Consider the following 25,309-nt stretch of genomic DNA (forward strand, 5'->3'; position numbering starts at 1 on the left):
ACCTGACAATTACATTACAATTATTTAATATAATTGACTCAATACAAGCTTAAAAAAAAAAAAATCAATAACACCCTAAGTTGTGCCGAAAATCCCACAGAGTTCTCCCTATACCTAGACTTACCCCACCTGCAAAAGGGCTCAAAATATACTTCTAAATCCACAAGTCACACAATCATATCTCAATCACATTACATGGCCCCTCCTGGGCCCATCTAATAGTCAACAACCACAATTTTGAAAAATTATAATTTAGTGCATACAACTAACACTTTTTTGCAAAAACTATCCAAATGAGCTCTAAAAATTATAAAATTTTGCCCTGTGATCCTTAGCAATATTACTAAGCCAATATAAAAGGAATTATAATTTTCTAATTACCCACGAATATTTTATGGATTTTTAATTCAAACCTGAAACTAAAAAATTAAGGGAACTTAGGGTTCGGGCTAACCTACGCCAATTTTGATATTGGAAATGTATCCGGGATGTTTGAAAATGGTGGAGTAGCTTATAATCTTAACCCGATTCTGAAATAGCTTCGGCCGTCTGTCTGTCCAGCCCAAAAATGCAGACCCGATCGACAGTCGAAATTCCGTCAATCGAATGTACCTACATGAAGCCCATAACACGGGGGTAAGTATATAATTTTTACGAAATTTATTAAGCTCATTTAATGTCTGAAAAAACACTGCGAAGTTTGGTGGGACCCATCGAAAATGGTGTCGAAAAATTTTAAAATGGGTATTGCTGCTAAGCTCTCATCGAGGAGAGCACTCTAGTACTCTTGGATTTTTCGTGGGGTTCATGGTTTGCTAGAAATCTAGCCCAAAAATAAAAATGGGTTAAAACTTTTTGGGCAAAAAATAAACAAACTGCTTAATGGATTTGAGTGTTTTTGGTGTCTATGAAAAGTTCTTGAGGTGTAGATGGGTTTTGGGACAAAACCCAATCTAATCAGTAGTCGGATCGGCCGAATTTTGGCCAGGAAAATGAGAAGTCGCTCGGTGTGTTGAAGGAGCTTCGCGCGAGCTTTTCCAGCCACAGGAGAGACGGCCGGCGGTGGGAGAGGTCTCTAGAGGTGCACGGGTGAGCTGAGGAGGGAGGGGTGGCGGCTGGCAGGCAAGGGGAGGAGGGAGGAGAGAGAAAATGGAGAGGGAAGGGTGTCGAACGCGACGCGGGATGGGAGGAAAAAGGAGAGGGCCGGTCTGATTAGACTGGTCCAACCCGGTCCAGTTCGATTAGACCGGTCAGATTCGAAATGCCCAAAATTAAATTTTTACTCTGCCTTGGGACAAAAAATGAGACCCAAAAATTCCGAAAAAATTTCAGAAAACTCAAAAAAATTTGTAGAGTCTAAATATATTTTTAGTTTTGCCACAGTCTTTAAATTGATTTGTAAAAATTAACAAAGTTTATTGATTTTGAAAAATCAAACCAAAATCCTAAATTCGAAAAATTTCAAATAATTTCCTAAAATTTTAATAAAATAAAATATTAATATTTACCTATAAAATAAGTAATTTAAAAATTAGGGGTGTTACAAGAATAGAGCATTATTTGAAAGTAAAAAAGTGAGTTTGGACTGAATTATTCTCTGCTATTTTAGACTAAAATTAAGTGATTTTTGGACTGATAAAATTACGTGATTTTTGCCCTGTAAATAACGGCCTCCTTTAAAACCTGTAAATAACGGCCATTATGTTACATAACGGCTGTTATTTGATTTTATGGTGTGGAGTTCAATCCAACTTAATTTCGAAAGAAAATATTGCAAAGTAATTTCAAGTTTGTATTACTGTATCTTTAGCTCTGTCATAATTGTCGTTTTAATGTTGGATATTAAAAATGGAAACAATATATGTAACTATTGGCTTGGTTATTTTCTAGCTGTCATTCTTTAATGATATTTCTACAATTGGTAGACATTGTGAATCTTATTCTGTAAAATGTTAATCAGCACCAAAATGAAAATTCAATCAGTAAATGCACTTTGACAAGTCCTAAACAAATCATTGGGAAATTAAGATAATTTACGGCAAAAGTTGAAATTTATGATGATTTGTACAGCTATTTCTTGTTTGGTCATACAATGTATAAAATTTTCTCTAAGTTAATCACACACATAGCATATAATATGCCTCCTTCAGATACAACTAATTGAACTCTTTAGCTTTCAAGACTTGGAAGGACAAATATGTTTGTTTTGTGGAGAGGGAGCTAAAGCCAACACAGTTCACGTATCCCACATTGACAAATTAAAAGGAGTTGCCAAGGCTGAGGGAGCTTTAAAAGAAGCATGAGAGATTGGTTTAAGCATACCTTTCTCGGCCTTTTGGCTAAGATCAAGTGTAGTATCTGTTCTTATCAGTTTAATATCTGATACGTGGGCCATCGGTTCACATGATATTAAATTAATTTTTCTAGGGGGAGGGCACATTATAGTAGCTTGCTACTAGGGCTCTCGACCGTCGCCCTTGCGTTGCACTATTGCAAGGGCCTGGCGCGCCCCACTAATTCTAGTTATAAAAAATTTCTACAAAATGCTTAATGAAGAGTTAATAAGGAGCTCCAAAGTTGATAAGGATTTTGTTAGAATTTTGATTTCAATTATTGCTCTAAACATTTTTTTTACTGGTAAAATCAGCAAATAGTATTTCAAGAATATTTAAATAATTTTAGAAAAAGTGATATATTATAGATTAACTTCATCTCAAATGATGATATTTAATTTGTGTAAATTTCCTTCAAACTTCTGTATTTCCTTCAAACTTCTGTTTTCTTGATTTGAAGTAAACATGGGATTTGGCTCTAAGGCATCTAGGGAAAGTAAATTCCTACCAACGGTATTCTACAAGTAACCTCTAGTTCTTCCCTACCTAAATTCTTTGAACTACCTTCCCTTCTTCCCCCTAATGCATATTGCCCTTCCAATGATTTCAGAGTTGCTTAGGTCTTAGTTGAATAGACAAGGTGCTTCTCAATATTAGAAACATGCCCTCTTGAAAGCAGCTTCATTTTTGCTTCCTGCTCTGCAAGATCTGTAATTTCCAGCTCTTCTGTTGTTTTCTGAATTATCATCAAGCAGGAAACTTCTCTGTGAGCTTCCTGCATAGGCTAGTGGTTCTCTGTCATCTTTGTCTACAATGAACATGAATGCCTCTGTCTTGAACATGGGGCATTTCAAAGCATTTGTTCAATCCTGAACCATCAGGAAGTTACAAATTGGATTTGCAAGTGATAATTTTGAACTTGCTAGTGGATTTCATGGACAAGTAAGGAAAATGAAGAAGATGAAGCATTGCTTGCTAAATTTGTCAACTTCTGGCTCACATACTAAAGCCCAGGATCATCCCCATCTAATGTTCCATCCGCATTCGGGTTCTTGTAAAATGACAAGATGATCAACAAGACCAACTACTCTGCTCAAATGCAAAATGTCTTGGGTCATATTATTGAAAGATGAAAGAGAAAACATTCTTTTGAAAGTGATACGGCCCTCATTTTCATTTGCATAAGCTTGGATTGTCCCCGGGTGATCTGAATCTGATCTCTCATATCTGTTAGTTCCTTATTAGTAGTTGTTATTGTCCATTCCAGCAATCGATTGCACTATTTGCTCTATAAGTTCAACCATATCAGGGGCATATAAACCAATTGAAGTAGTTTTCCCATGAGTCATTGATCCTCATGATTAGGTGTAACTTTGACTATCCGACGCATATAGCATGCTACTAAGCTACTCCACTACTTTCCTCTGTTCTCTAGATTATTAAGGATTAGAAGAGAAGGGCTTGGCTGTCTTTCTCTATCCAAAAACTGATTGCTGCATATTGCTTGTTAAATATAATATAGAATGATGTTGCAATCCCACATCGTTTGAAAACTAATTCACATGACACCAAACTTCCTATATAGCTAGCAGCTATTCGGATGGAATCTTGTGGAGCCACGTAGTAAGCACAAAGCGAACTATTCTTTCGCCTTTTACTAAAGAGTACCGTGTGCTTACTACTAATAGTGGTATACGTTTATTTTTGGATGGCTGTTCTCATTAGAGCATAGCCAACAATACTAGTATAATTTTATTCCTTAAGCGGGATTACGTAAATGCAATGCCATGATGTGATAACATTTCATTGATTGAATCAAACGAAACAAATTTCAATTAATCTAAACCAAATCAGAATTAACTCAAATAAAAATATTCATTTGTTATGGGTTATAATTGATTTTATATATATATATATATATATAAATCATTGTTCCTATATAAATCCAACGCGCACACGCTTTCACAAGAAATATGGGACACCGAAGCGTCAACCCATAGAGCTAGCCGGAACACTCATACACTGCCTCCACATAACATACTTTTTTTTTTATCTCATCACTGAACCCAATGTACGTATGTTTCTCATCTCTCTAAATATAAATAAATATATATATATATTAATTAATAAAATATTAATAGTCTTTTTTATTTATAAAAATAATAAATAATATATTATTAATAAAATTATAATTAATATATTAGTTAATAAAAATTTAATTTATAATAATTTCCAAATCATTAAATAATAATAAAAACAGAAAAAAGAATTATTAATAAAAAAGGAACGAAGTAGATGAAGTTAACAAAATTTTATGGGTTTGATTTGAATATTCAATTATAATATATGTTTATACATTTTCAAAAAAGTAATTGAAATACTTCAATATATGGATTTCATGCCATTCCTCATTATAAAAATAAGAAGTTCTCTTGTTCCTATCTGTCACAACTTGAAGGAGCAATGATATATTTACCATGAACAATCCACGATAATTGTTTTTCCATAGCGACAGTTCACAATGGCAAGGATGAGCACTGAACATCTTCACAAGATAATAGCTGCGCAAACTCTCTCCTCCTCTCTTCTTCATACATGGCACTAATCCCGCATCAAATAGTTATGAAAGTTGAGAAACGAACAGAACATATAAATAGGAAGTTAATGGCCAACTTGCAACATATTTAGCTGGACGGAGTCAAAGGGTGATCAAGAAGACTCATGGCATAGGTAGGTGGCCTCCGTTGCACTAAGTGGAAGAGTCTACATCATAATTTGGGGTAGTGGGCCTGTGTTCGCGCGGCCCCTATCAACTAGAGATGAGCATTCGGTTCGAACCGAACCGAACCGAACCGAACTGAATTAAATTATAAAAACTAAATTTTAAATTTTAGAAACCGAATTGAACTGAAATGGGTGAAAAATCAAATCGAACCGAACCGCTCTATTTTGGTTCGGTTCGGTTTAAACCTATCGGTTTTGATTTTTGATTATTTTTTAATTTAAACTTGATTTTCAAGTTATTTGGTCTAATTTTGACTTTGGTTTGAACCTAATAACCATTAATCAATAAAATTAAACAATTAATATATATAAAATTAAATATAATTCATAAATTTCCCATAAAAATAAATCAATTCAATAATGGATTTGATTTGATTTGGTTTGATTTGAATATATAAATTACTATTTGGTTCGGTTTAACCGATTTTTTTCTCTTCAAAACCTTAAATTCTGTGAAGAGGATAGAATCCATCATCAATTGACTGTAAGTTATACTCCAGAGCAAAATGGTGTTTCTGAGAGGAAGAACAAGACGGTTATGGAAATGGCAAATGTATGTTGATTGAAAACAGGCTTCCTTTGATGTTTTGGGCTAAAGCAGTGTATACGGCTCTGTATTTGTTAAATAGGCTTTCTACCAAATCAATTTCAGGCATGACTCCTATTGAAGCCTGGTTGGGTATCAAACCTTATGCAAAGCATCTAAGACTATTTGGTTCTCTATGTTATGTTCATGTACCATCTGTCAATAGAGGGAAGTTGGATGATAAAGTAATAAAGGGCATTTTTCTTGGTTATGCTACACAAAGTAAAGGCTACAGGGTTTATAATCTTGAAACCAAGAAAATCATTATGAGCAGAGATGTAGAAGTGGATGAATCCACTTACTAGAGTTGGGATAAATGGGAGCCTCAGAAGAAATTTGATATGGTACAGCCTGTGATAGATTTGAATGGGAATTCAAGTGCTGGTTTTAGTTTAAATGCCCAAAATTCAATTGAAGACTCTACACTTGATGTTGACTCCACAATAGATTCTTCAATTTTGAAAACTAAGTCTCTTGCTAAAGTATATGAGAGATGTAATCTTGTAGTTTTTGATCCAACAAGTTATGAAGAAGCTTCCCAGCATGAAGAGTGGAAACAAGCAATGCAAGAAGAAATAGAAATGATTGATAAAAATGACATATGGTAATTAACAAGTAAGCCTAAAGATAAAGATGTTATTGGAGTAAAGTGGGTGTATAGGACCAAGTTAAATCCTGATGGTTCTATTTACAAACACAAAGCTAGACTAGTGGTGAAAGGGTATGCACAGATTGCCGGAGTAGATTATGGAGATACCTTCTCACCTGTGGCTAGGCATGACACTATCAAGCTTCTCGTTGCTATGGCAGCTCAATTGGGTTGGAAAGTGTATCATCTTGATGTAAAATCTGCATTTCTGAATGGTTTATTGCAGGAGGAGATTTATGTTCAACAACCAGAGGGCTTTGAAGTTTCTGGCAGTGAAGGCAAGGTCTACAGACTTAAGAAAGCACTTTATGGGTTGAAACAAGCCCCAAGGGCTTGGTACAGCAGAATTGATTCACATTTAATCAAACAAGGGTTTCAAAAAAGTCTCAATGAAGCCACACTATATGTCAAATGGTGTGAAAATGGAAAGCAACTGCTAGTTTCATTGTATGTTGATGATCTGTTAGTGACTGGCAATGATTCAGACATGTTGCAGCAATTTAAAAAAGAAATGGAGCAGCAATTTGAAATGTCAAACTTAGGGTTGATGAAATACTTTCTCGAAATGGAAATATACCAATGCTCTACTGGTATTTTCATTTCTCAAAGAAGGTATGCTTTGGATGTCCTTAAGAAATTTAAAATGGACCAAAGCAAATCTGTGGCTACTCCTCTGGTGCAAAATGTGAAATTAATAAGGAATGATGGTGAAAAAAAATGTGTTGCATCAGTTTACAGAAGTTTAGTAGGGAGTTTGTTGTATTTAACAACCACAAGGCTAGATTTGATGTTCTCAACAAGTCTCTTGTCCAGATTCATGAATACTCCAAGCCAATCTCACCTTGGGGCAGCTAAGAGAGTCTTGAGATACTTAAAAGGCACAGCAGATTATGGAATATGGTTTAAAAAAAAAAAAAGAAGCAAAGTTGGAAGGGTATTCTGATAGTGATTGGGCAGGCTGTGTAGATGATTCTAAAAGCACTTCAGGATATGTTTTCTCATTTGGATCAGGAGTGTTTTGCTGGAATTCAAGGAAGCAAGAGGTTGTGGCCCAATCCACTGCTGAAGCTGAATACATTTCAGCTGCTGCTGCTACAAATCAAGCCATTTGGCTTCGAAAAATACTGAAGGATTTGGGACAAGAACAAAGTGATCCTACTGTGTTATGGTGTGATAACAAATCAGCTATTGCAATTGCAAGTAATCCAGTGCAACATGGTAGGACAAAGCATATTAATGTGAAGTTTCACTCCATCAAAGAAGCTGAAAAGAACAATGAAATTAAGATGATGCATTGCAGGTCTGAAGAACAGCTAGCAGACATTATGACCAAGCCTCTACCAAGAGCAAGATTTGAAATTCTCAGAGAAATACTTGGAGTCTCAAAGAAAACTCTTAAGGAGGAGTGTTAGAGCTGTAAGAGTTTCCTTAGAGACTCAAAAGTCAAAGATATTTTGTATGTTAACTTTAGTTAGTATAATGTTTGGTGTAAAGGAGTGATAATGCATAATTTATGGAGTAAATTCTGAAAAGTAATTCTGCAGTAGGTATGGCTCATGTACTGCTTTTGTAATGTGTCTCCTATACAAGGAGCTTCATGTTAATGAAAGTGTGTGAGTGCAGATGTTCTATTCCAGAAAACTTATGTTTAGTTCTCTCAATTTTATGCTCTGAAATTTAACATTATGTTATCTGCACATTGGATAAGCACCAGTGAATGATGATCACCAACTTTCAAGCTGCAACGGGAATGGAGCAAACACAGTTTATGTTCTCATTGCTGATTTGCATTTCTGTTTATTTTCATCAAGCAGGAATCTTCTCATTGCGAGCTTTACTCCTGGATGCTGCACAACGCGACCTGCATAGCCTCTGTTTCTCCAGTGAAGATGACTGCTACGTCGAAGGATCTTGGTGTTGATGATATTTTCTTTGCTAATCCAATACATCTATCTACTAGAATCCCCACCACACATGGGGCATTTCTAAGCATCTGTTATAATCCAGAACCATGAGGAAGTCGCAAATGACTAAGAGGATTTCATGGAAAAGTAAGGAAAATGAAGAATTATGAAGAAATGCTTGCTAAATTTGTCATGTTACCATCTGGTTCACAATGCGAACAAACAAGCAATGGTGAAAACCAATTTCTGAAACTCTATTTTGATTGACTAACATTTGCTCTTCCAGCATTAGCATAAAAATTTATAGCCATTACAGTTGAGTGCCTTCAAACGTGTAAGCAGATGGTTTGCATGCATTGCAGAAGTGAGCTTCAAACTGGAAACAAGCAACTTAAGAAAGTCATTCAGGAGTAATCACCGTTATCCTGTGAATAATAAGAATTAAAAAAAAAAAAAAAAAAAAAAAGAGAAAAGGGAAGAAAAGAAAGGACGCCTGGGTAGAAGATAATTGAGAAAGAAGGGAAGAAGAGAAAATCGAGAGAGAGAGAGAGAATTTGGGGATATGTGGGATATACTGATTTTGTGTATGTGTGAAGAGTGTTGCAAGTTGAATATTTACAAACCTAGGGGTGAGCCTAAATCTAATTAACGTACGAATTTTCTTTACAAAAGGATATAAATTTTCTGTACAAAATTGTTTAGTCCAGTGATTGAGAATATATCCAATTATTAGATTCAGATTCGAGATTTTATTCTCCCATCCCCTTATATATATATATATATATATATATATATATATATATATATATATATATATATATATATATATAAAATAAAGTTCGATTACATTGAGAACGAACCTTATTTTCCTTTTGGGCCTGGTGATAGTGGCATCTTCAGCTTGGAGGATGAAAGCTTTGCTCGCAAAACGTTTCCAACATGGTGATGTATTGTTGCAGAAAGTGCCAAAGAGGTGAAGACTTCACAGCCTGTAGACAAATTTTACCTGGATGATTTTCTTAATTTGGTAAGTTTTCAATTTTCCTGACCATGGCATACTTTTGTTTTGTAGCATGTTCTAGTATTTTTTTTTTAATCTTTTGATTTGTATGCATCAACTAATTTAAAATATAATATAAATTATTCATTAAAATTTAAAATTAAAATTAAGTGATATTTATATCAATTACTGATAAAAAAATAAATTATTTCTTATTTCTCTTAAATATTAAGTATATATTTATTAAAATATCTCACTTTTTTACCTGTTTATATTAATAATTTAATTATTTTATTTTTTTAAAATTTACATAATTAATTTTTAATTATTTATTATATTTTATTTTTCAAATCCTCTATGTTTATAATAATAAATTGTTTTTTTCAATTTTCTTTGTTGTGTGTACAATCATACTCTATACTTCAAAATATAAACATCCCTAAAAAAGTTATTGAATTTGAAAATCAAATAACTAAAATAAAGAGACATATTATTAACCGTATAATTTTTAATTATTTATATAAAAAATATATTATTTAAAAAAATACAAAATATTATATAAGAAAATTAAACAATAAAAATTGTAGTTGCTAATAAGTATAAAAATTTCAATTTTAGAATAACAGACTTAAGACCTAAAAAATAAATAAATAAAATGTAAATCATAAATTAAGAAATTATTTGATATTTATTATTATTATTATTATTAACGTAATATTTAAAATTTTATTTTTAACCATATTTATTATTATAATTATTATGGACAAACTATTTCTAATAATATATCGTGTTTTTTAAATGCAATTATACTTTAAAAATATTATATTATTACATTTTTATGAAAATTATTTAGAGAAAAATAATTGATAATCATTCTAGAAATAAAAGTTTAATTTAATTTTTACATGAATATAATTACTGAAAATTTTAATAAAATTTTAATTGTATTTAATATAATTAACTAAAAATTTTATTATTAACAAAATTTTATAATAAAATTTTTAAATAAAACCTACTTTTATTTAAAAAAAAAAAAACTAAAACCTACTTTTGATTTAAATAAATTGTTATTTAAATTATAAAAAGTTATAAACGTTTACGAAACTTTATCCCATACAAATTTTAAATAATATATTTTTTAAATTGTTTTATATTTATGAGAAATTATTGCATAATCTCGATACACCCAATCAATGGCGATAAAAACGCATAAGTAAAATTATTGCATTTTGTTTTTCAATTACAGGAACCAAAAACTTACTAAGCCACATTTTGGCTTTAGAAGCATATAATAATTTTTGTATATTGTAGTGAAATAAGCTTTTCATTGATAAAAATAATCAATAAAAACTTTTTGAAAATTATTCCCACGTCTTCATAAATTGTCATTATTGCTGGCCATCATATTGACTTTGAACGTGATAATCTAAACTGTTGAAGTAATAAAGTTTTATTCAACCAAAATTTTGATGCAGTTCACATTTCATGCAGACTTAGCAGCCAATTTTCTATTGCTTTGAAAAGCTTCAATGGCTCATACAATTCTTGTGACATTTTAATATCAGACATGCAGCCATTTGTTGTGCTTTCTTCTCTTATTCTTCATTATTTATTATGCAAATCAATTTATTCACATACATATCATACTCATAAAATCACATACACATATTCAGCTGGTTAGCTGGTAGGTTCGAGTCTCTCAATCTCCAATCTGTGTAAAAAAATTTCGCCTGCATTTTTTTGGGAAGCAATGAGGGCCTGGAGTGAGAGTTGGGCCCCATACCCCTCAAATTTGAGACTGAAAGAAAAATCCATATCCAATAAGAAAATGGGCCAAACAGGTTCCAGTTCTAAGGTTGGGCTTCAACATGTTTAGCCGATGAAGAATAAAAATTATTAGAAAGTTTTAAACGTGATTAAGGATTTCAATAATTCACCAAGTTTAGTGGTGGAGTCGTAATCACTCAATTATTGTAGATAAAAATCTTTGCAAGTGGCCACAATTGAGCATCACAGCATAACACAATGGATGTAAACCTGCCTAGATAAGCCTGCATAATTATTAATTATTAACAAATTGAAAATCTAGATTAGTCTCTCGATATCAAATTTGTCTCTGTAAAAATCTAAAATATCTGCAGCCTTTGCTTCGTCATATTTATTTGCAGACCGCATCGACAGGTCAGAGTTGCGGTGTAAAATCATTGTCTTCTTTTCTTGATGCTAGAAGAGGCAAAGATTTGAGGCACGTGGAGGAGGTTCTTCCTGCCAATGGATCATCTCTCTCTACTTTCAAGGAAAATAAGGATTTCAAATTGAAGTATTCGAGTGATCTAATCTGTAGTGAGAAATCATCTCTAATATGTGAGAGGGAAAATATGCAATGTCAAAATCAAGATAGAATTGATTTGACTGGCAAATCTGTTTTGGATGAAATCCCAAGCCAGGAGAAATTGTTGGTGCCATATACTGCAAAGAAGCGTAAAGGATATAACTCAAAGCATGAATTAAAGGGACAGATAGAAAGTACTCAGGTGCTTACATCTAGTGCCAAAAGGTCGCATTCAAATAACCCTTATTCCCCTTTTAGTTTGGTGATGAAACCAGAGAATCCACAGCTTTCTGATGATGGAAGCAGGCAAAATACTCAAGTTGTTTCAGTATTGCCATGTAAAGATCATGGTATTGCACAGGACTCAAAGTCCCTTACTCAGAAAAACAAAGTTGTTCAGACAACTCTGGTACCTTGTAATGATGAGGAAAAAAGAGGATCTGCATTTCTGATTCAGGTGATATGTTTTAACAAATGAAGAATTTATAAATGTAGCATTATTTGGTTTGAAATTGTGAAGGAACTACTGGGATAAAAGACTGTCACCTGTCCAGTTTCTAACATAAGCATAGGCTGTTCAACATTTGACCCACAAAACAGATGAAACTGTACCATAGCTTATGGTTCTCAACACTGCTTTTTTCATGATATGTTGCACAAGGCTGTGGTTGTTAGATTTATATCAGCTCCACTCGCCTCTTTTCAGATTTTAAATTATTGGTGTTTTTCTTCTGACTTCAGATATGCAGCTATACATTTATTGGGTTGAATACCATATGAAAACCTCTCAAATATATATTTCTCAAACATATTATTGGAGTTTGTGTAACAATTACTTATTAAATGATTAAAAGTCATCTCCACAACATCCTTAGGTTTACTTGCTTTGTCAATATGTTTTTATGGAAGTGAATCTTCCCATCAGATCCTGTTTTTGAGTTGTCAGAACTATTTATGCTGATTTCTTTTCATTGTGTTATGTCTTGCAGTAAGATATCTCATTAAATTAGTTAAACACTTTAACTGATTGCATTAACAATTTCTCAACTTTGGTGTTTGACTTTCTATAACAATGTCTCACAGGTCAAACAGAAACTTACAGCAGCAGAATATAAAGAATTTGTGGGGTTTATGCACTAAAGTCCAAAGCAATGAAGATAGGCAGTGTTCTAGAATCTATTGTGATATTGTTTTCTGGACCGGATAGGCGTCCTCTTCTTAGAACGTATGCAAGTGTTCCTTACCTTATGCAGGGATTGCAAACGTACTTGTTCTAAATTTTTACTTGGAAGTCTGGATCTGGTCTTATTTATTTATGTAGGTATATTCTATGGTTACTTTGTTTAAAACAAAGTAAAATTAACTTGTTATAGAAAATAATGCGATTTAATAAAATTTTACAATTTATCTCATTAAAATTTTGTAAAATGTTTTTTTTTTTAGTAAAGTAGTCAATTGCAAAAAATTTATTAACTTAATGGAAAAAAAATAACTATTCAATATCTTAAATTATCATATTTTGTGCAACATCTTAAATTTTAATTAAAATTATGGATTTTAAATGTAAAATTTGATCTTATCTATAATACTTTTTTAACATTACTAAAAAATATTACATAAGTTTTTTTACGTGAAAAATTTTATTTTTTCCATAAAGTTAATAAATTTTTTTGTAATTGACTACTTTACCGAAAAAAAGTATCAGTTTACAAAAATCTAATAAGATGATTTATATATTTATGTTAAATTAGTTTATTTTTTGTAACAAAGTAATTTTACTTTGTATTAAACCAAGTAAACATAGAAGCCATCTATTTAGGTGCTTATTTCTGTTTTTCATGCTACGATGATCTTGTTTTCTGAGAGCCATCATTTGATTGTATGAATTGGATTTGTACTTTGCAAGATATAGGGATGATGAGCTATGGCCATTATTTGAAGAATCTATATGATCACTGTGTTCAAGTAGAGCTTGGGCTTGTTTTCGTATATGCTGAATGCTGATTATAGATGTGCTATTTTTTTTTTGTCTTGGTTTTACTTTTTGATAATATATGTTGATTTGCAACATGCATTAAGACTTAAATGTGCAATCTCTTGGCCACAGTTCTTGAAATTGAATTAATGACTCATGGATGTAAGCAGCGTGTGGCTAGAGCATGGAATGTAATTGCATTACATTCGGAAGTGTAGATGAGGAAGTAATCAAGATGAATATAAGATGCTAGAATTTCAGATTGAAGAGGAATTTGGCATCCAGAAGATATGACAACATAAAGTCGTGGGTGGGGTTGGGGTTTATTAGATCCTAGGTAGGTTCAAATATTCTCAAGTAAGCAAAAAGAGTATGACTAGATTTTTTCTTTTTATTCTTTAATTCTTTATCTTTGATATATGTTCAAGGAAAGTTGAACTTTCATTTTCATTTTCATTTTCATTTTCATTTTCATTTCGTACAGTGCAGCAATCGTGATTGGAGAAACAGTACGACTACATCAGCTACAAAACTGCCAATTGAAGTGATTGAATTGTGTAAGCATTTTTTTTACCAGAATCGAATATTCCTGGTGTGGTTGTGGTACAACTAGTAAGTAATTGTTCTTTCTGATTCATTGGGATATTTGATTCCGTACTTGAATATTCAAGCAACTAATTTTTTATCCATTCCTAGAAATGTCCCGTGTGATCAGGAAACGCTTTCCTGTATTTTGGTACCAGGCTACACTCTCTGGCTGATAAGTGATGCTTTTGTTCTATGTTTTTGGCTTAAAAGCAGACAAGCTATGCTGATAGAGTCAAGTACAGGACCTGAAGACCGACTCCATCTCTGCTTCCTGGTTTTCATGTTGCAAAGAATTTGGGGTCGCCAATTATTTTTTGCAGAACAAGTTTACCGTTTGTATATAAGTTTGAACAAGCTTTTGAGAACGAAGCCGCAATAGGATGCAACATTAATGCCCAGAAAACGTTTTGAGCCCTCTTATTTCTTGTTTGGACGCTTCAGAAGCTTTAAAAGCAGGGCATCTGTAGTATAAGAAAACTTTTGCTTATTTAATGATCAATGAAACTGAGTTTCAATTCTTTCTAGTGCTAATTCTTGGTATCTTGGCTGTCTCTTTTCTAATTTTTATTTGCAATTGATCAGTTGGATCTTGAAATTTTTCAAAAAGAAAATATTATAATATTGTAATGAATTGAAGGGAGCTTTATATTACATAAAAGGGTGCTCATGAAATTTGTAACTTGTAATTTCTAATTAAATTGCAAATTAATAACAATTTAAACAATTGATTGAGAGTTTGAGACAATAATCTCTTTATGTATGCCATCCATATATCCTAGTGAATCAGCTGCAGGGAACAAGCAACAGACAAAGATTAAAGAGTTCCCCAATATCTCACCAAAAACCACAAGATTACAAATCTCAAATCTTAAACTAGGTATTTTTTGGTCTCGAAATTTACCAATCCACAAATAAATAATGCATATTGCATACGAGGCCTAAGGCGAATGAGGCCAAAAACATACAGTTTAACCAAAATCTTACGTAACATCTCCGTGGCTTCGCCGGAACTTCGCCTGAACTTTGACGCAAACCCACAACAAGATCCACTAAAGCACTCAATATGAACTTATGTGACTTCTTCTCATTTAAGTCCAAGTAACAGAATAGAAGTTCTTGCATTAAATCCCAATCAACCTTCCCCTTCCTTTGTAATCTTGCTTCCACCATTTCCTGCATGGACTGCTGAAAATCTTCATTTGGGCTTCGAGAGTACTTTATCACTGTGATACAGTCGTCAGGAAGTGCAACGTTTATGTTCTTTATGTCGGTGTTATTAGAACAACTTCTCGCAGAGTCAATTATGGTATTGCTGGTTGAGCTTGAGCTTGATTCCCCTTCCTCGGAGGTGACGGTTAGACTCAACCGGGCCTCTTCGATGAGCAAGCTGGACGAACCGGCGGTGACGAAGAACCGGTGCCACCAACAGAGGTCCGGTGTTATTTCGAAGAATCTAGGGGAATCATAATGATCGTGATACAATACCCCGTGAGGACCTCGAACTCGGTTATCATAATCTCCATCACCTCCTCCTCCTTTTTCTTCTTCTTCCTCTTCTTCACCTTTCTTCTTTTGGCGATGATCTTCCTCGTCGTTTCTTGTGGAAACCATATATATTTATTATTTATTATTATTTTATTTTAATTAGTTAATAATAATTTAATATATTTATAAAAAAAATATTTTATTGGATGGCCTGCTTATTTATTTATATATATATATTATTTTTAAAATTAAATATATATCTGCAATTTGAATAACTCAGTTTAATAATAACTATTATCTCATTCTATACCTAATAGAACTCTTCAAATATATATACCCCAATCATCTCTTCTACTAAACTTTGCTCTTAAAACCTGTTTGTCATCTCCTTTTATACCAAATACTCTCAACAGGTATTTTCATTATTTTTTAATTATTGTTATATGTGTGTGTATATATATATATATATATATATATATATATATATATATATATATATATATAAATTTACGATTTATAATCTAATGTGCGCAGAGAATCCATAAATTCTTATTTCTCTATTCATCACATTGGATTCTATTTTCAAGAAGATTCGAATATTCAATCTGTCAGCTGAAATTGTCTCTCTTTCATTGAATATATCTATTGTCTTGGAGGTTTTAAGTGAGTGGTAATTATAGTACATGGCACCGTTTTAGTCCCTTTTAAAAATTTTTAGCATTAAATTTGTTATTAAATGAAATTTTAAATCAATATTTTAATAATTATTTTACATGTAATTTTCTAGAGTTTTATTTTATTATTGAATTTTATTCCGATTTTGATTAAATAATTGATTTTGTCAATTATCTTTGCATTAGAGCCATTAGGATTTTGGGAACAGAAATTTAATGTCTTTATATTGATTAATATCTGACTATAAAATTTATCGATGTGTTACACTAAATTGATTTGAGATTATTGACTCTCTGAAATTATTAAAATAAACTGTTGGAGTTACACTATCAGTTATTATTTGCTATCTAAAAATTTTTGTTGATTTTGATTGATTTGTACAAATTGATTTTCTGTTTTGAATTGATATTTGTGTCTAGTATCTGTTTCTGTTATCTGACCCCACCGTGTGGACTATCACGGTATTAGGTTGCATTGTCGAGTCATGCATTATTGCAGTTTATGGTTTGCATTAGTATCATATGCATTGAAAACTATGAAGGAGAAGAAATGTATCTAATATCTGATAGCGCGTTTACCATCTGGCCTTTGGTGATGTGGGGTATCATCACCCTGGTGCACCGTACCATAAAATTTTTATTGAATTAATTTTTTTTATTTATATGTTTTATGAAATTATTTTATTAATGATTTTGATAGCGGATAGAAAATTTATTGCGAAATTAATCAAGCGTCTACCTGTTCCTGTTCTGTTGTGTGCTATAATTATTATTCACTGAGCATTAGCTCAAAACACGTTTTCTCTGTCTGTTACCTGTTCCTGTTCTGTTCTTCGGGTTAATAATTAGTTTAGTTTATTAAATAGTTTAAATTTTCATTTGAAATCTGTAGAGACTCCGCAGTTTACTTATGAGATATTTATGATGTTTATTCAGTATTTTGTTTATTTGGATTTTGTCTTTTTTTTTTTTATTAGTAAGTGACAATATATTTATTCAAGATACTCTGTTAAGGCTTGCATATTTTAAGAATACTTAAATTATACGCCGATCATGGCTCAGAATTTTGGGTCGTGACATTTCTGATATAAAGAGACTTAAAATTCTCAAAGAGGAAGCGATCAATATCGGAGAGCGTTGCTGCACCATCCATTTCGTGTCCCTCGTTTAGGCTACGATCAGTGGCAAATGAAGGGGTCTTGGGGTTTTTACAGCCTGATAAAACCCAGTTCTTAGAAGATGACAAGGAATTAGGAGGAGTAGGGTTTTTGATCTTAGAGAGGTAAGCCAGGAGTGACTTTTGGAGTTTCGTTGGCATCTTCTTATGGAGCTTTAGGTTGCTTCTTTTGATGGTTTTCTGCTAAAACAATGGATGAAGATATATATATATATGGTGGTGGTGGTGGTGGTGAGTTAAGACATGGAGGTTTGAAATATGCGTTTCTTTAATCCATTAAGTAATATAAATTTGGAGAAAAAAACAGAAGGGATGACTTATATTAAATGCTGTAGATTTTCAAGTTTCACCTTTTTATGGAAATTTTATTTTTAGGTTGTTGAATTGTGATGATCAACTTGCACGATTAGGGAAAATTAAATACCTTAGATTTTCTTTTCTAGATGTGGTTTATTATAAACTTAAAATATAAAATGTACTATAATATGATAATTTTTTAAATTTAATTGCTCATATATATAAGAATTTTCTACTTAAAATATAGAGACTGTTATTTAAAAAAAAAAAGTACATCTAATATAAACTTAATTTCATATGAGAATGGGTTTTATAATTATTAAATTAAATATTTATATCAAAATTTATGTATAATTAATATAAACTATATATAATAAATGTATAAATATAAACTCAAATATTTGATTAATAGTTATTAATTAAGTTATTTTTATATGAGAACGAGCTTATATATAATATCTGCAACTAAAGAAAAACAAAAAAAGATATATTTGAACGTTAAATTAATTATGAATCTAAATATGATAAATAATCTGGTTGTATACATTAACTTTTTGTTTTTGTGTGGCAATTAGTACTAATTTGAAGCTGGAGTTATGGATATTCCAATTTATATAAAGGAAAGATTTACTTTACTCGCCAATTAATGAACCTTAATTTACGGGATATTAACGGATAATTTTGACATATAATACCAGCCAAATTTCCCTCCCAATCTTAATTAAAATTTAATGAAAAATTAACTGTTCTTCACTTTATTTATATTACAGGAAGATTCTGAGAAGATTACTGCATTTGATTTGCATATGATAAATACTGGCTTGAAATTTCAACATTCTCTCTCTTCATATAAGAATTAGGAAACAAAAATCATACTTAATTTAAAAAATGCATTATTAATTTATTATGTTTTAAAATAATATTTTGCTATGTTTGGATTTGATCCTATGAATTTCAACAGTACCTCTCCCCTCTTGCGTTGATATAACAATAGTTTTAATTCTTAAAAAAATACAATAATTTCAAATTAAATATTGTAATAAACATATATAGTTTCATAAGGTCAAATTAAGGCATGAGTCATCTTGCATGCCACCATATCTTTTACTATTATAACACGTTAAGACTTAGCTCTAAGTTGTTAGCTTTTGCTTCGTTCTAAGAGTTAAATCTATAGGTTAACCTCTTTTATATATATATATATATATATATATATATATATATATATATATATATATATATATATATATATATATATATATATATAACACATAGGAATGACATTTCTCTTTAAAGATATATAATTGATAATGAATAAATATCTCATATTTTAAAGGGATATAATATTGACCTAGTATTAAATTTTAGTATTCTTTGTATTATATAAACATGATCTCCTCATAAATTATAAGAAATGAATCTAAACCTCATATTTAGGGCTAATTATTAGATATATCAGGAGTATTCAAAAAATAATATTATCTCTCTCATAGAAAAGTGAACCCTCTTTATAATATGAGAAGTGAGTCCTACATGATTGTGAGAGATGGTGCATGTGCACCGAATACATCTAATATTTTATTCATATTTACATGAATAAAAGAGTATATATTTTAAAAAACTACAATTTCTAAAATGAATATGGACAATAATTTATTTTAAAATCAATTCTGGTTTCGCGACTTCATTCCATTATTATACATATAAAATATGAGCCAAACAAAGCTTATTTACATATAGCTGCAATTCTACATCGCTTGAAATCAGCGCCCCATACTATTCTATCTCTTTTTACTGAAAAAAATCTGGCGTTTGCCTATTTTTGGAAGTAGAGTTTTCCCTTAACAAAATAAGTTCAGTCCTTTTTAAAGTCTTTATTCATATTTGTTCTTGTATATCATTGTTAAATGCCAATAGGTTCTTCTTGGAGTTGCTGATCTTTTTGTCTTTTCGTGGCAGCGAAAAGGCTTTCAAGTTAAAATTGGAGCATTAAATTGAATGCTACAAATCCTTGTGTTATTATTTATTAGTTTGAATAACTAATTTTTTTTTAAACTAAATTGAATTAAAATAACCAAATTTTATCAATTTGATTCAATTATAACCGAATAATACACATTAAACCATGAGATATTTATACATTTTCAAAAAAGTAATTGAAATACTTCAATATATGAATTTAACACCATCCCCCATTACCAAAATAAAAAGTTCTCTTGTTCCTATATGTCACAGCTTGAGGGAGCCATGACATATTTAGCATGAACAATCCACGATAGTTGTTTTTCCATTGCAACAATTCACAACGCCAAGGATGAGCACTGGACGTCCTCTCAAGATACTTAAAGCAGCGCAAACTCTCTCCTCCTCCCTTTTTCACACATGGCATTAATCCCATATCGAATAGATGAAAAGTTGAGGAGTGAACAGAACATATAAATAGGAAATAATGGCTAACTGACAACATACTTACCTGGACGGGGTCAATGTGTGATCAAGAAGGCCCATGGCCTAGGTAGTTGGCTTCCATTGCACTCTAGGGAGTGCATCTGCCTAAGGTCTCCCCAAGTGGGAGAGTCTACGTCATAATTTGTGGTAGTGGGGGCCTGCGTTCGCGCGGCCTCTGTCAATTTTAGTACTACTCTTTGGACTCACTGGCAACGGGAAGTCGTTTGCTTCAACTCGATCCTTTCTCTCCTTGTGTGGAGCATAGTTTCAAATCATGGTCGTGGTCGCAATTGCAGTCACGGTTGCAGGTAATGGAAACGGGCCTGTGACCTGTGAGGGTTGTACTGTAACGGTAACGGCCTACAGCTACACAAATTTTTTTGAAAAATTTGTAAAGTTCATAAAATGAGTAGATATTGATAGAAATAAATTAAATTAAGATATACAACTATACTAAGCATTTATATATCAAATAAAGACGTTATCATCTATCATATTTTGACATCATTAATATTAACTAATTTAGACCTAAAATAATTATATAAATTGTAAATAACTAACCTTATTACCACCAAAATGAATGTTTATGAGGTTCTTGATAGTCTTGACATTTCCAACATTTACACTTATACTTAGTTTTAGCTAATAGGACATATCTAAAAAATTAATTAAAATTGTATTTGATGTTATTTTGTAATTAATAATTATTTTAATAAAATTAATTCTAAAAATGTTTCAAGAAGCAACAAATAACAATTATATACTTGTTTTTTAGAAAAATAAATCAACATTAGAAAAAATGCACATAAACTATAAGTTTAACAAAAAATTTAACATTAACAACAATTTTCAACAATAAATATGCAAAAAAAAGGAAAGAAAAATCAGTAAATAATTGACATAAATACCAAAAAAATAAAGAACACTCACATTTTTAAGACGTTGCAACTTGCAAGGTTGTAGAACTTGTAGTAGAGTAGAGAATAGAAAATGTTAAGGCCTTTTGTTTCAAGAACAAATTTAGAACACTCAATAGGGGGCTGTTCACTGCTGTCTTTTGTTTCCAAGTAAGAGAAAAATGAGTTATGAAGGTGGAGACTAGAGAACAGCCATATCTAAATCACATCACATGGCCCCTCTTGGTCCCATCCAACAGTCAACAACCACAATTTTGAAAAATTACAATTTAATCCATACAACTAAACTTTTTACAAAAATTACCCAAATGAGCTCTAAAAATTCTAAAATTTTGCCCTGCGGTCATTAGCAATATTACTAAGCCAATACAAAAGGAATTATAATTTTCTAACTACCTATGAATATTTTATGGATTTTTAATCCAAACCTGAAACTAAATAATTAAGGGAACTTAGGGTTCGGGCTTACCTACACCAATTTTGATACTGAAAATGTATCAGAGACGTCTGAAAATGGTGGAATAGCCTATAATCTTGACCCGATTCTGAAATAGCTTCGGCCGTTTGTCTATCTGGTCCGAAAATACATACCGGATCGACAGTCAAATTTCCCTCAATCGAATGTACCTGTGTGAAGCCCATAACATGCGGATTAGTACATAATTTTTATGAAATTTATTAAGCTCATTTAATACCTGGAAAAACACTGTGAAGTTCGATGGGACCCACCGAAAACGGTGTCGAAAAATTTTGAAATGGGGTATTGCCACTAAGCTCTCGTCGAGGGGAACACTCTGGTACTCTCAGATTTTTCGTGGGATTTACGGTTTGCGAGAAATCTAGCCCAAAAATCAAAATGGATTAAAATTTTTCGGGCAAAAATTGGACAAATTACTCGATGAATTTGGGTGTTCTTGGTGTCTATAGAAAGTTCTTGAGATGTATATGGGTTTTGGGACAATACCCAGTCTAATCTGTAGTCAGATCGGTCGAATTTTGGCCGAGAAAAAGAGAAGTCAGTGGTGGGGAAGGTCTTTGGAGGTGCGCCGGTGAGCTGAGGAGGGAGGGGTGGAGGCTGGCCGGCAAGGGGAGGAGGGAGGAGAGAGAAAATGGAGAGGAAAGGGAAGGGTGTCCAGCGCGACGCGGGAGGGGAGGAAAAAGGAGAGGGCCAGTCTGATTAGACCGGTCTAACCCGGTCCAATTCGATTCCACCGGTCAAATTAGAAATACCCAAAATTAAATTTTACTCTGCCTTGGGACAAAAATCGAGGCCCAAAAATTTTGAACAAATTTCAGAAAACTCAAAAAAATTTATAGAGTCTAAATATATTTTTAGTTTCGCCATGTGGTATTTAAATTAATTTGTAAAAATTAACAAAGTTTATTGATTTTGAAAAATCAAACCTGATTCCTAAAATTCAAAAAATTTCAAATAATTTCCTAAAATTTTAATAAAATAAAATATTAATATTTACCTATAAAATAAGTAATTTAAAAATTAGGGGTGTTACAAGAATAGAGCATTATTTGAAAGTAAAAAAGTGAGTTTGGACTGAATTATTACTCTAAATTATTCTCTACTATTTTATACTGCAATTAGGTGGTTTTTGGATTGTTTCGGACTGAAAAAATCACGTGATTTTTGCCATCCACCAGCCCACAAATTTTGCCATATTGGTAACGGTCGTTACTGATATTTAACGATCGTTACCGTTATTTAACAATGGTAATGGCCGTTATTGTACAAATCAAAATAGGCCGGTAAATAACAGTCTAACGGGTAACGGCCTCCTTTAAAACCTATAAATAATGGCCATTACGTTACATAATGGCTGTTATTTGATTTTATGGTGTGGAGTTCAATCTAACTTAATTTCGAAAGAAAATATTGCAAGTAATTTCAAGTTTATATAAAACTGTATCTTTAGCTCTGTCATAATTGTCGTTTTGATGTTGGATATTAAAAATGGAAATAATATACGTACCTATTGGCTTGGTTATTTTCTAGCTGTCGTTCTTTTGTGATATTTCTGCAATTGGTAGGCATTGTGAATCTTATTCAGTAAAATGTTAATCAGCAGCAAAATGAAAATTCATTCAGTAAATGCACTTTGACAAGTCCTACACAAATCATTAGGAAATTAAGATAATTTAAGGCAAAAGTTGAAATTTGTGATGATTTGTACAGCTATTTCTTGTTTGGTCATACAATGTATAAAATTTTCTCCAAGTTAATCACACACATAGCATATAATATGCCTCCTTCAAATACAACTAATTGAACTCTTTAGCTTTCAAGACTTGGAAAGACAAATATGTTTGTTTTGTGGAGAGGGAGCTAAAGCCAACACAGTTCACGTATCCCACATTGACAAATTAACAGGAGTTGCCAAGGCTGAGGGAGCTTTAAAAGAAGCATGAGAGATTAGTTTAAGCATACCTTTCTCGGCCTTTTGGCTAAGATCAAGTGTAGTATCTGTTCTTATCAGTTTAATATCTGATACGTGGGCCATCGGTTCACATGATATTAAATTAATTTTTCTAGGGGGAGGGCACATTATAGTAGCTTGCTACTAGGGCTCTCGAGCGTCGCCCTTGCGTTGCACTATTGCAAGGGCCTGGCGCGCCCCACTAATTCTAGTTATAAAAAACTTCTACAAAATGCTTAATGAAGAGTTAATAAGGAGTTCCAAAGTTGATAAGATTTTTGTTAGAATTTTGAATTCAATTATTGGTCTAAACATTTTTTTTTACTGGTAAAATCAGCAAATAGTATTTCAAGAATATTTAAATAATTTTAGAAAAAGTGATATATTATAGATTCACTTAATCTCAAATGATGATATTTAATTTGTGTAAATTTCCTTAAAACTTCTGTTTTCTTGATTTGAAGTAAACATGGGATTTGGCTCTAAGGCATCTAGGGAAAGTAAATTGCTACCAACGGTATTCTACAAGTAACCTCTAGTTCTTCCCCACCTAAAGTCTTTGAACTACCTTTCCTTCTTCCCCCTAATGCATATTGCCCTTCCAATGATTTCAGAGTTGCTTAGGTCTTAGTTGAATAGACCAGGTGCTTCTCAATATTCGAACATGCCCTCCTGAAAGCAGCTTCATTTTTGCTTCCTGCTCTGCAAGATCTGTAATTTCCAGTTCTTCTGTTGTTTTCTGAATTATCATCAAGCAGGAATCTTCTCTGTGAGCTTCCTGCATAGGCTAGTGGTTCTCTGTCATCTTTTTCTCCAATGAACATGAATGCTATATGGAAGCATCTTGGTGGTGTTGATATTTTCTCTGCTAATCCAATACCTCTGTCTTGAACATGGGGCATTTCTAAGCATTTGTTAACCATCAGGAAGTCACAAATTGGATTTGCAAATGATAATTTTGAACTTGCTAGTGGATTTCATGGACAAGTAAGGAAAATGAAGAATGATGAAGCATTGCTTGCTAAATTTGTCAACTTCTGGTTCACATACTAAAGCTCAGGATGATCCCCATCTAATGTTCCATCCGCATTCGGGTTCTTGTAAAATGACAAGATGATCAACAAGACCAACTACTCTGCTCAAACGCATAATGTCTTGGGTCATATTATTGAAAGATGAAAGAGAAAACATTCTTTTGAAAGTGATACCGCCCCCATTTTCATTTGCATAAGCTTGGATTGTCTCCGGGTGATCTGAATCTGATCTCTCATATCTGTTACTTCCTTATCAGTAATTGTTATTGTCCATTCCAGCAATCGATTGCACTATTTACTCTATAAGTTCAACCATATCAGGGGCATACATGTTTATACATTTTCAAAAAAGTAATTGAAATACTTCAATATATGAATTTCATACCATTCCTCATTATAAAAATAAAAAGTTCTCTTTTTCCTATCTGTCACAACTTGAAGGAGCAATGATATATTTAGCATGAACAATCCACGATAATTGTTTTTCCATAGCGACAGTTCACAATGGCAAGGATAAGCACTGAACATCTTCACAAGATAATTAAAGCTGCGCAAACTCTCTCCTCCTCTCTTCTTCATACAAGGGATTAATCCCACATCAAATAGTTATGAAAGTTGAGAAACGAACAGAACATATAAATAGGAAGTTAATGGCCAACTTGCAACATATTTAACTGGACGGAGTCAAATGGTGATC

General features: G+C 32.3%; 2 protein-coding genes and 4 non-coding genes across 6 annotated transcripts in view; 5 read left to right on the plus strand and 1 right to left on the minus strand.

Moving 5' to 3' along the window:
- Positions 1–14,067, plus strand: part of LOC110631958 (regulator of telomere elongation helicase 1 homolog) — a 107,032-nt gene extending 92,965 nt beyond the window's left edge. Inside the window, exon 23 of the mRNA XM_058148909.1 lies at positions 14,048–14,067. Coding sequence (XP_058004892.1) covers positions 14,048–14,061 — 14 coding nt within the window. The 3' untranslated portion in view covers positions 14,062–14,067. The remainder of the gene's footprint in view (positions 1–14,047) is intronic.
- Positions 2,319–2,514, plus strand: LOC131181222 (U2 spliceosomal RNA). The gene has a single exon (XR_009149849.1). It is a non-coding gene; the product is annotated as a U2 spliceosomal RNA (small nuclear RNA).
- LOC131181256 (U5 spliceosomal RNA) lies at positions 3,948–4,063 on the plus strand. The gene has a single exon (XR_009149882.1). It is a non-coding gene; the product is annotated as a U5 spliceosomal RNA (small nuclear RNA).
- An 859-nt stretch (positions 14,068–14,926) lies between the features above and the next one.
- LOC110642443 (transcription repressor OFP14-like) lies at positions 14,927–17,628 on the minus strand. The gene is made up of 3 exons (XM_058148049.1): positions 17,389–17,628; positions 15,136–15,738; positions 14,927–14,938 (listed from the first exon to the last, which is right to left on the minus strand). Exons 1-3 carry the CDS (start codon positions 17,626–17,628, stop codon positions 14,927–14,929), a joined length of 855 nt encoding a protein of 284 aa, XP_058004032.1.
- A 2,621-nt stretch (positions 17,629–20,249) lies between these two features.
- Positions 20,250–20,411, plus strand: LOC131181239 (U1 spliceosomal RNA). Its single transcript, XR_009149865.1, has one exon. It is a non-coding gene; the product is annotated as a U1 spliceosomal RNA (small nuclear RNA).
- Positions 20,412–23,585: 3,174 nt separating this feature from the next.
- LOC131181178 (U2 spliceosomal RNA) lies at positions 23,586–23,781 on the plus strand. The gene has a single exon (XR_009149806.1). It is a non-coding gene; the product is annotated as a U2 spliceosomal RNA (small nuclear RNA).
- Positions 23,782–25,309: the final 1,528 nt, after the last annotated feature.

This window comes from Hevea brasiliensis, chromosome 6 (genome assembly GCF_030052815.1).
Source record: "Hevea brasiliensis isolate MT/VB/25A 57/8 chromosome 6, ASM3005281v1, whole genome shotgun sequence".
In the NCBI taxonomy this organism is placed as follows: Eukaryota; Viridiplantae; Streptophyta; class Magnoliopsida; order Malpighiales; family Euphorbiaceae; genus Hevea; species Hevea brasiliensis.

Excerpts from the sequence above, each read along its gene's own strand:
- LOC110642443 (XM_058148049.1), bottom strand. The coding sequence starts at position 17,628 with ATGCCAACGAAACTCCAAAAGTCACTCCTGGCTTACCTCTCTAAGATC. Across the intron at positions 15,739-17,388 it reads AGTCTCTTTATATCAGAAAT|GAAGATCATCGCCAAAAGAA; the intron begins GTCACGACCCAA and ends AGAAACGACGAG.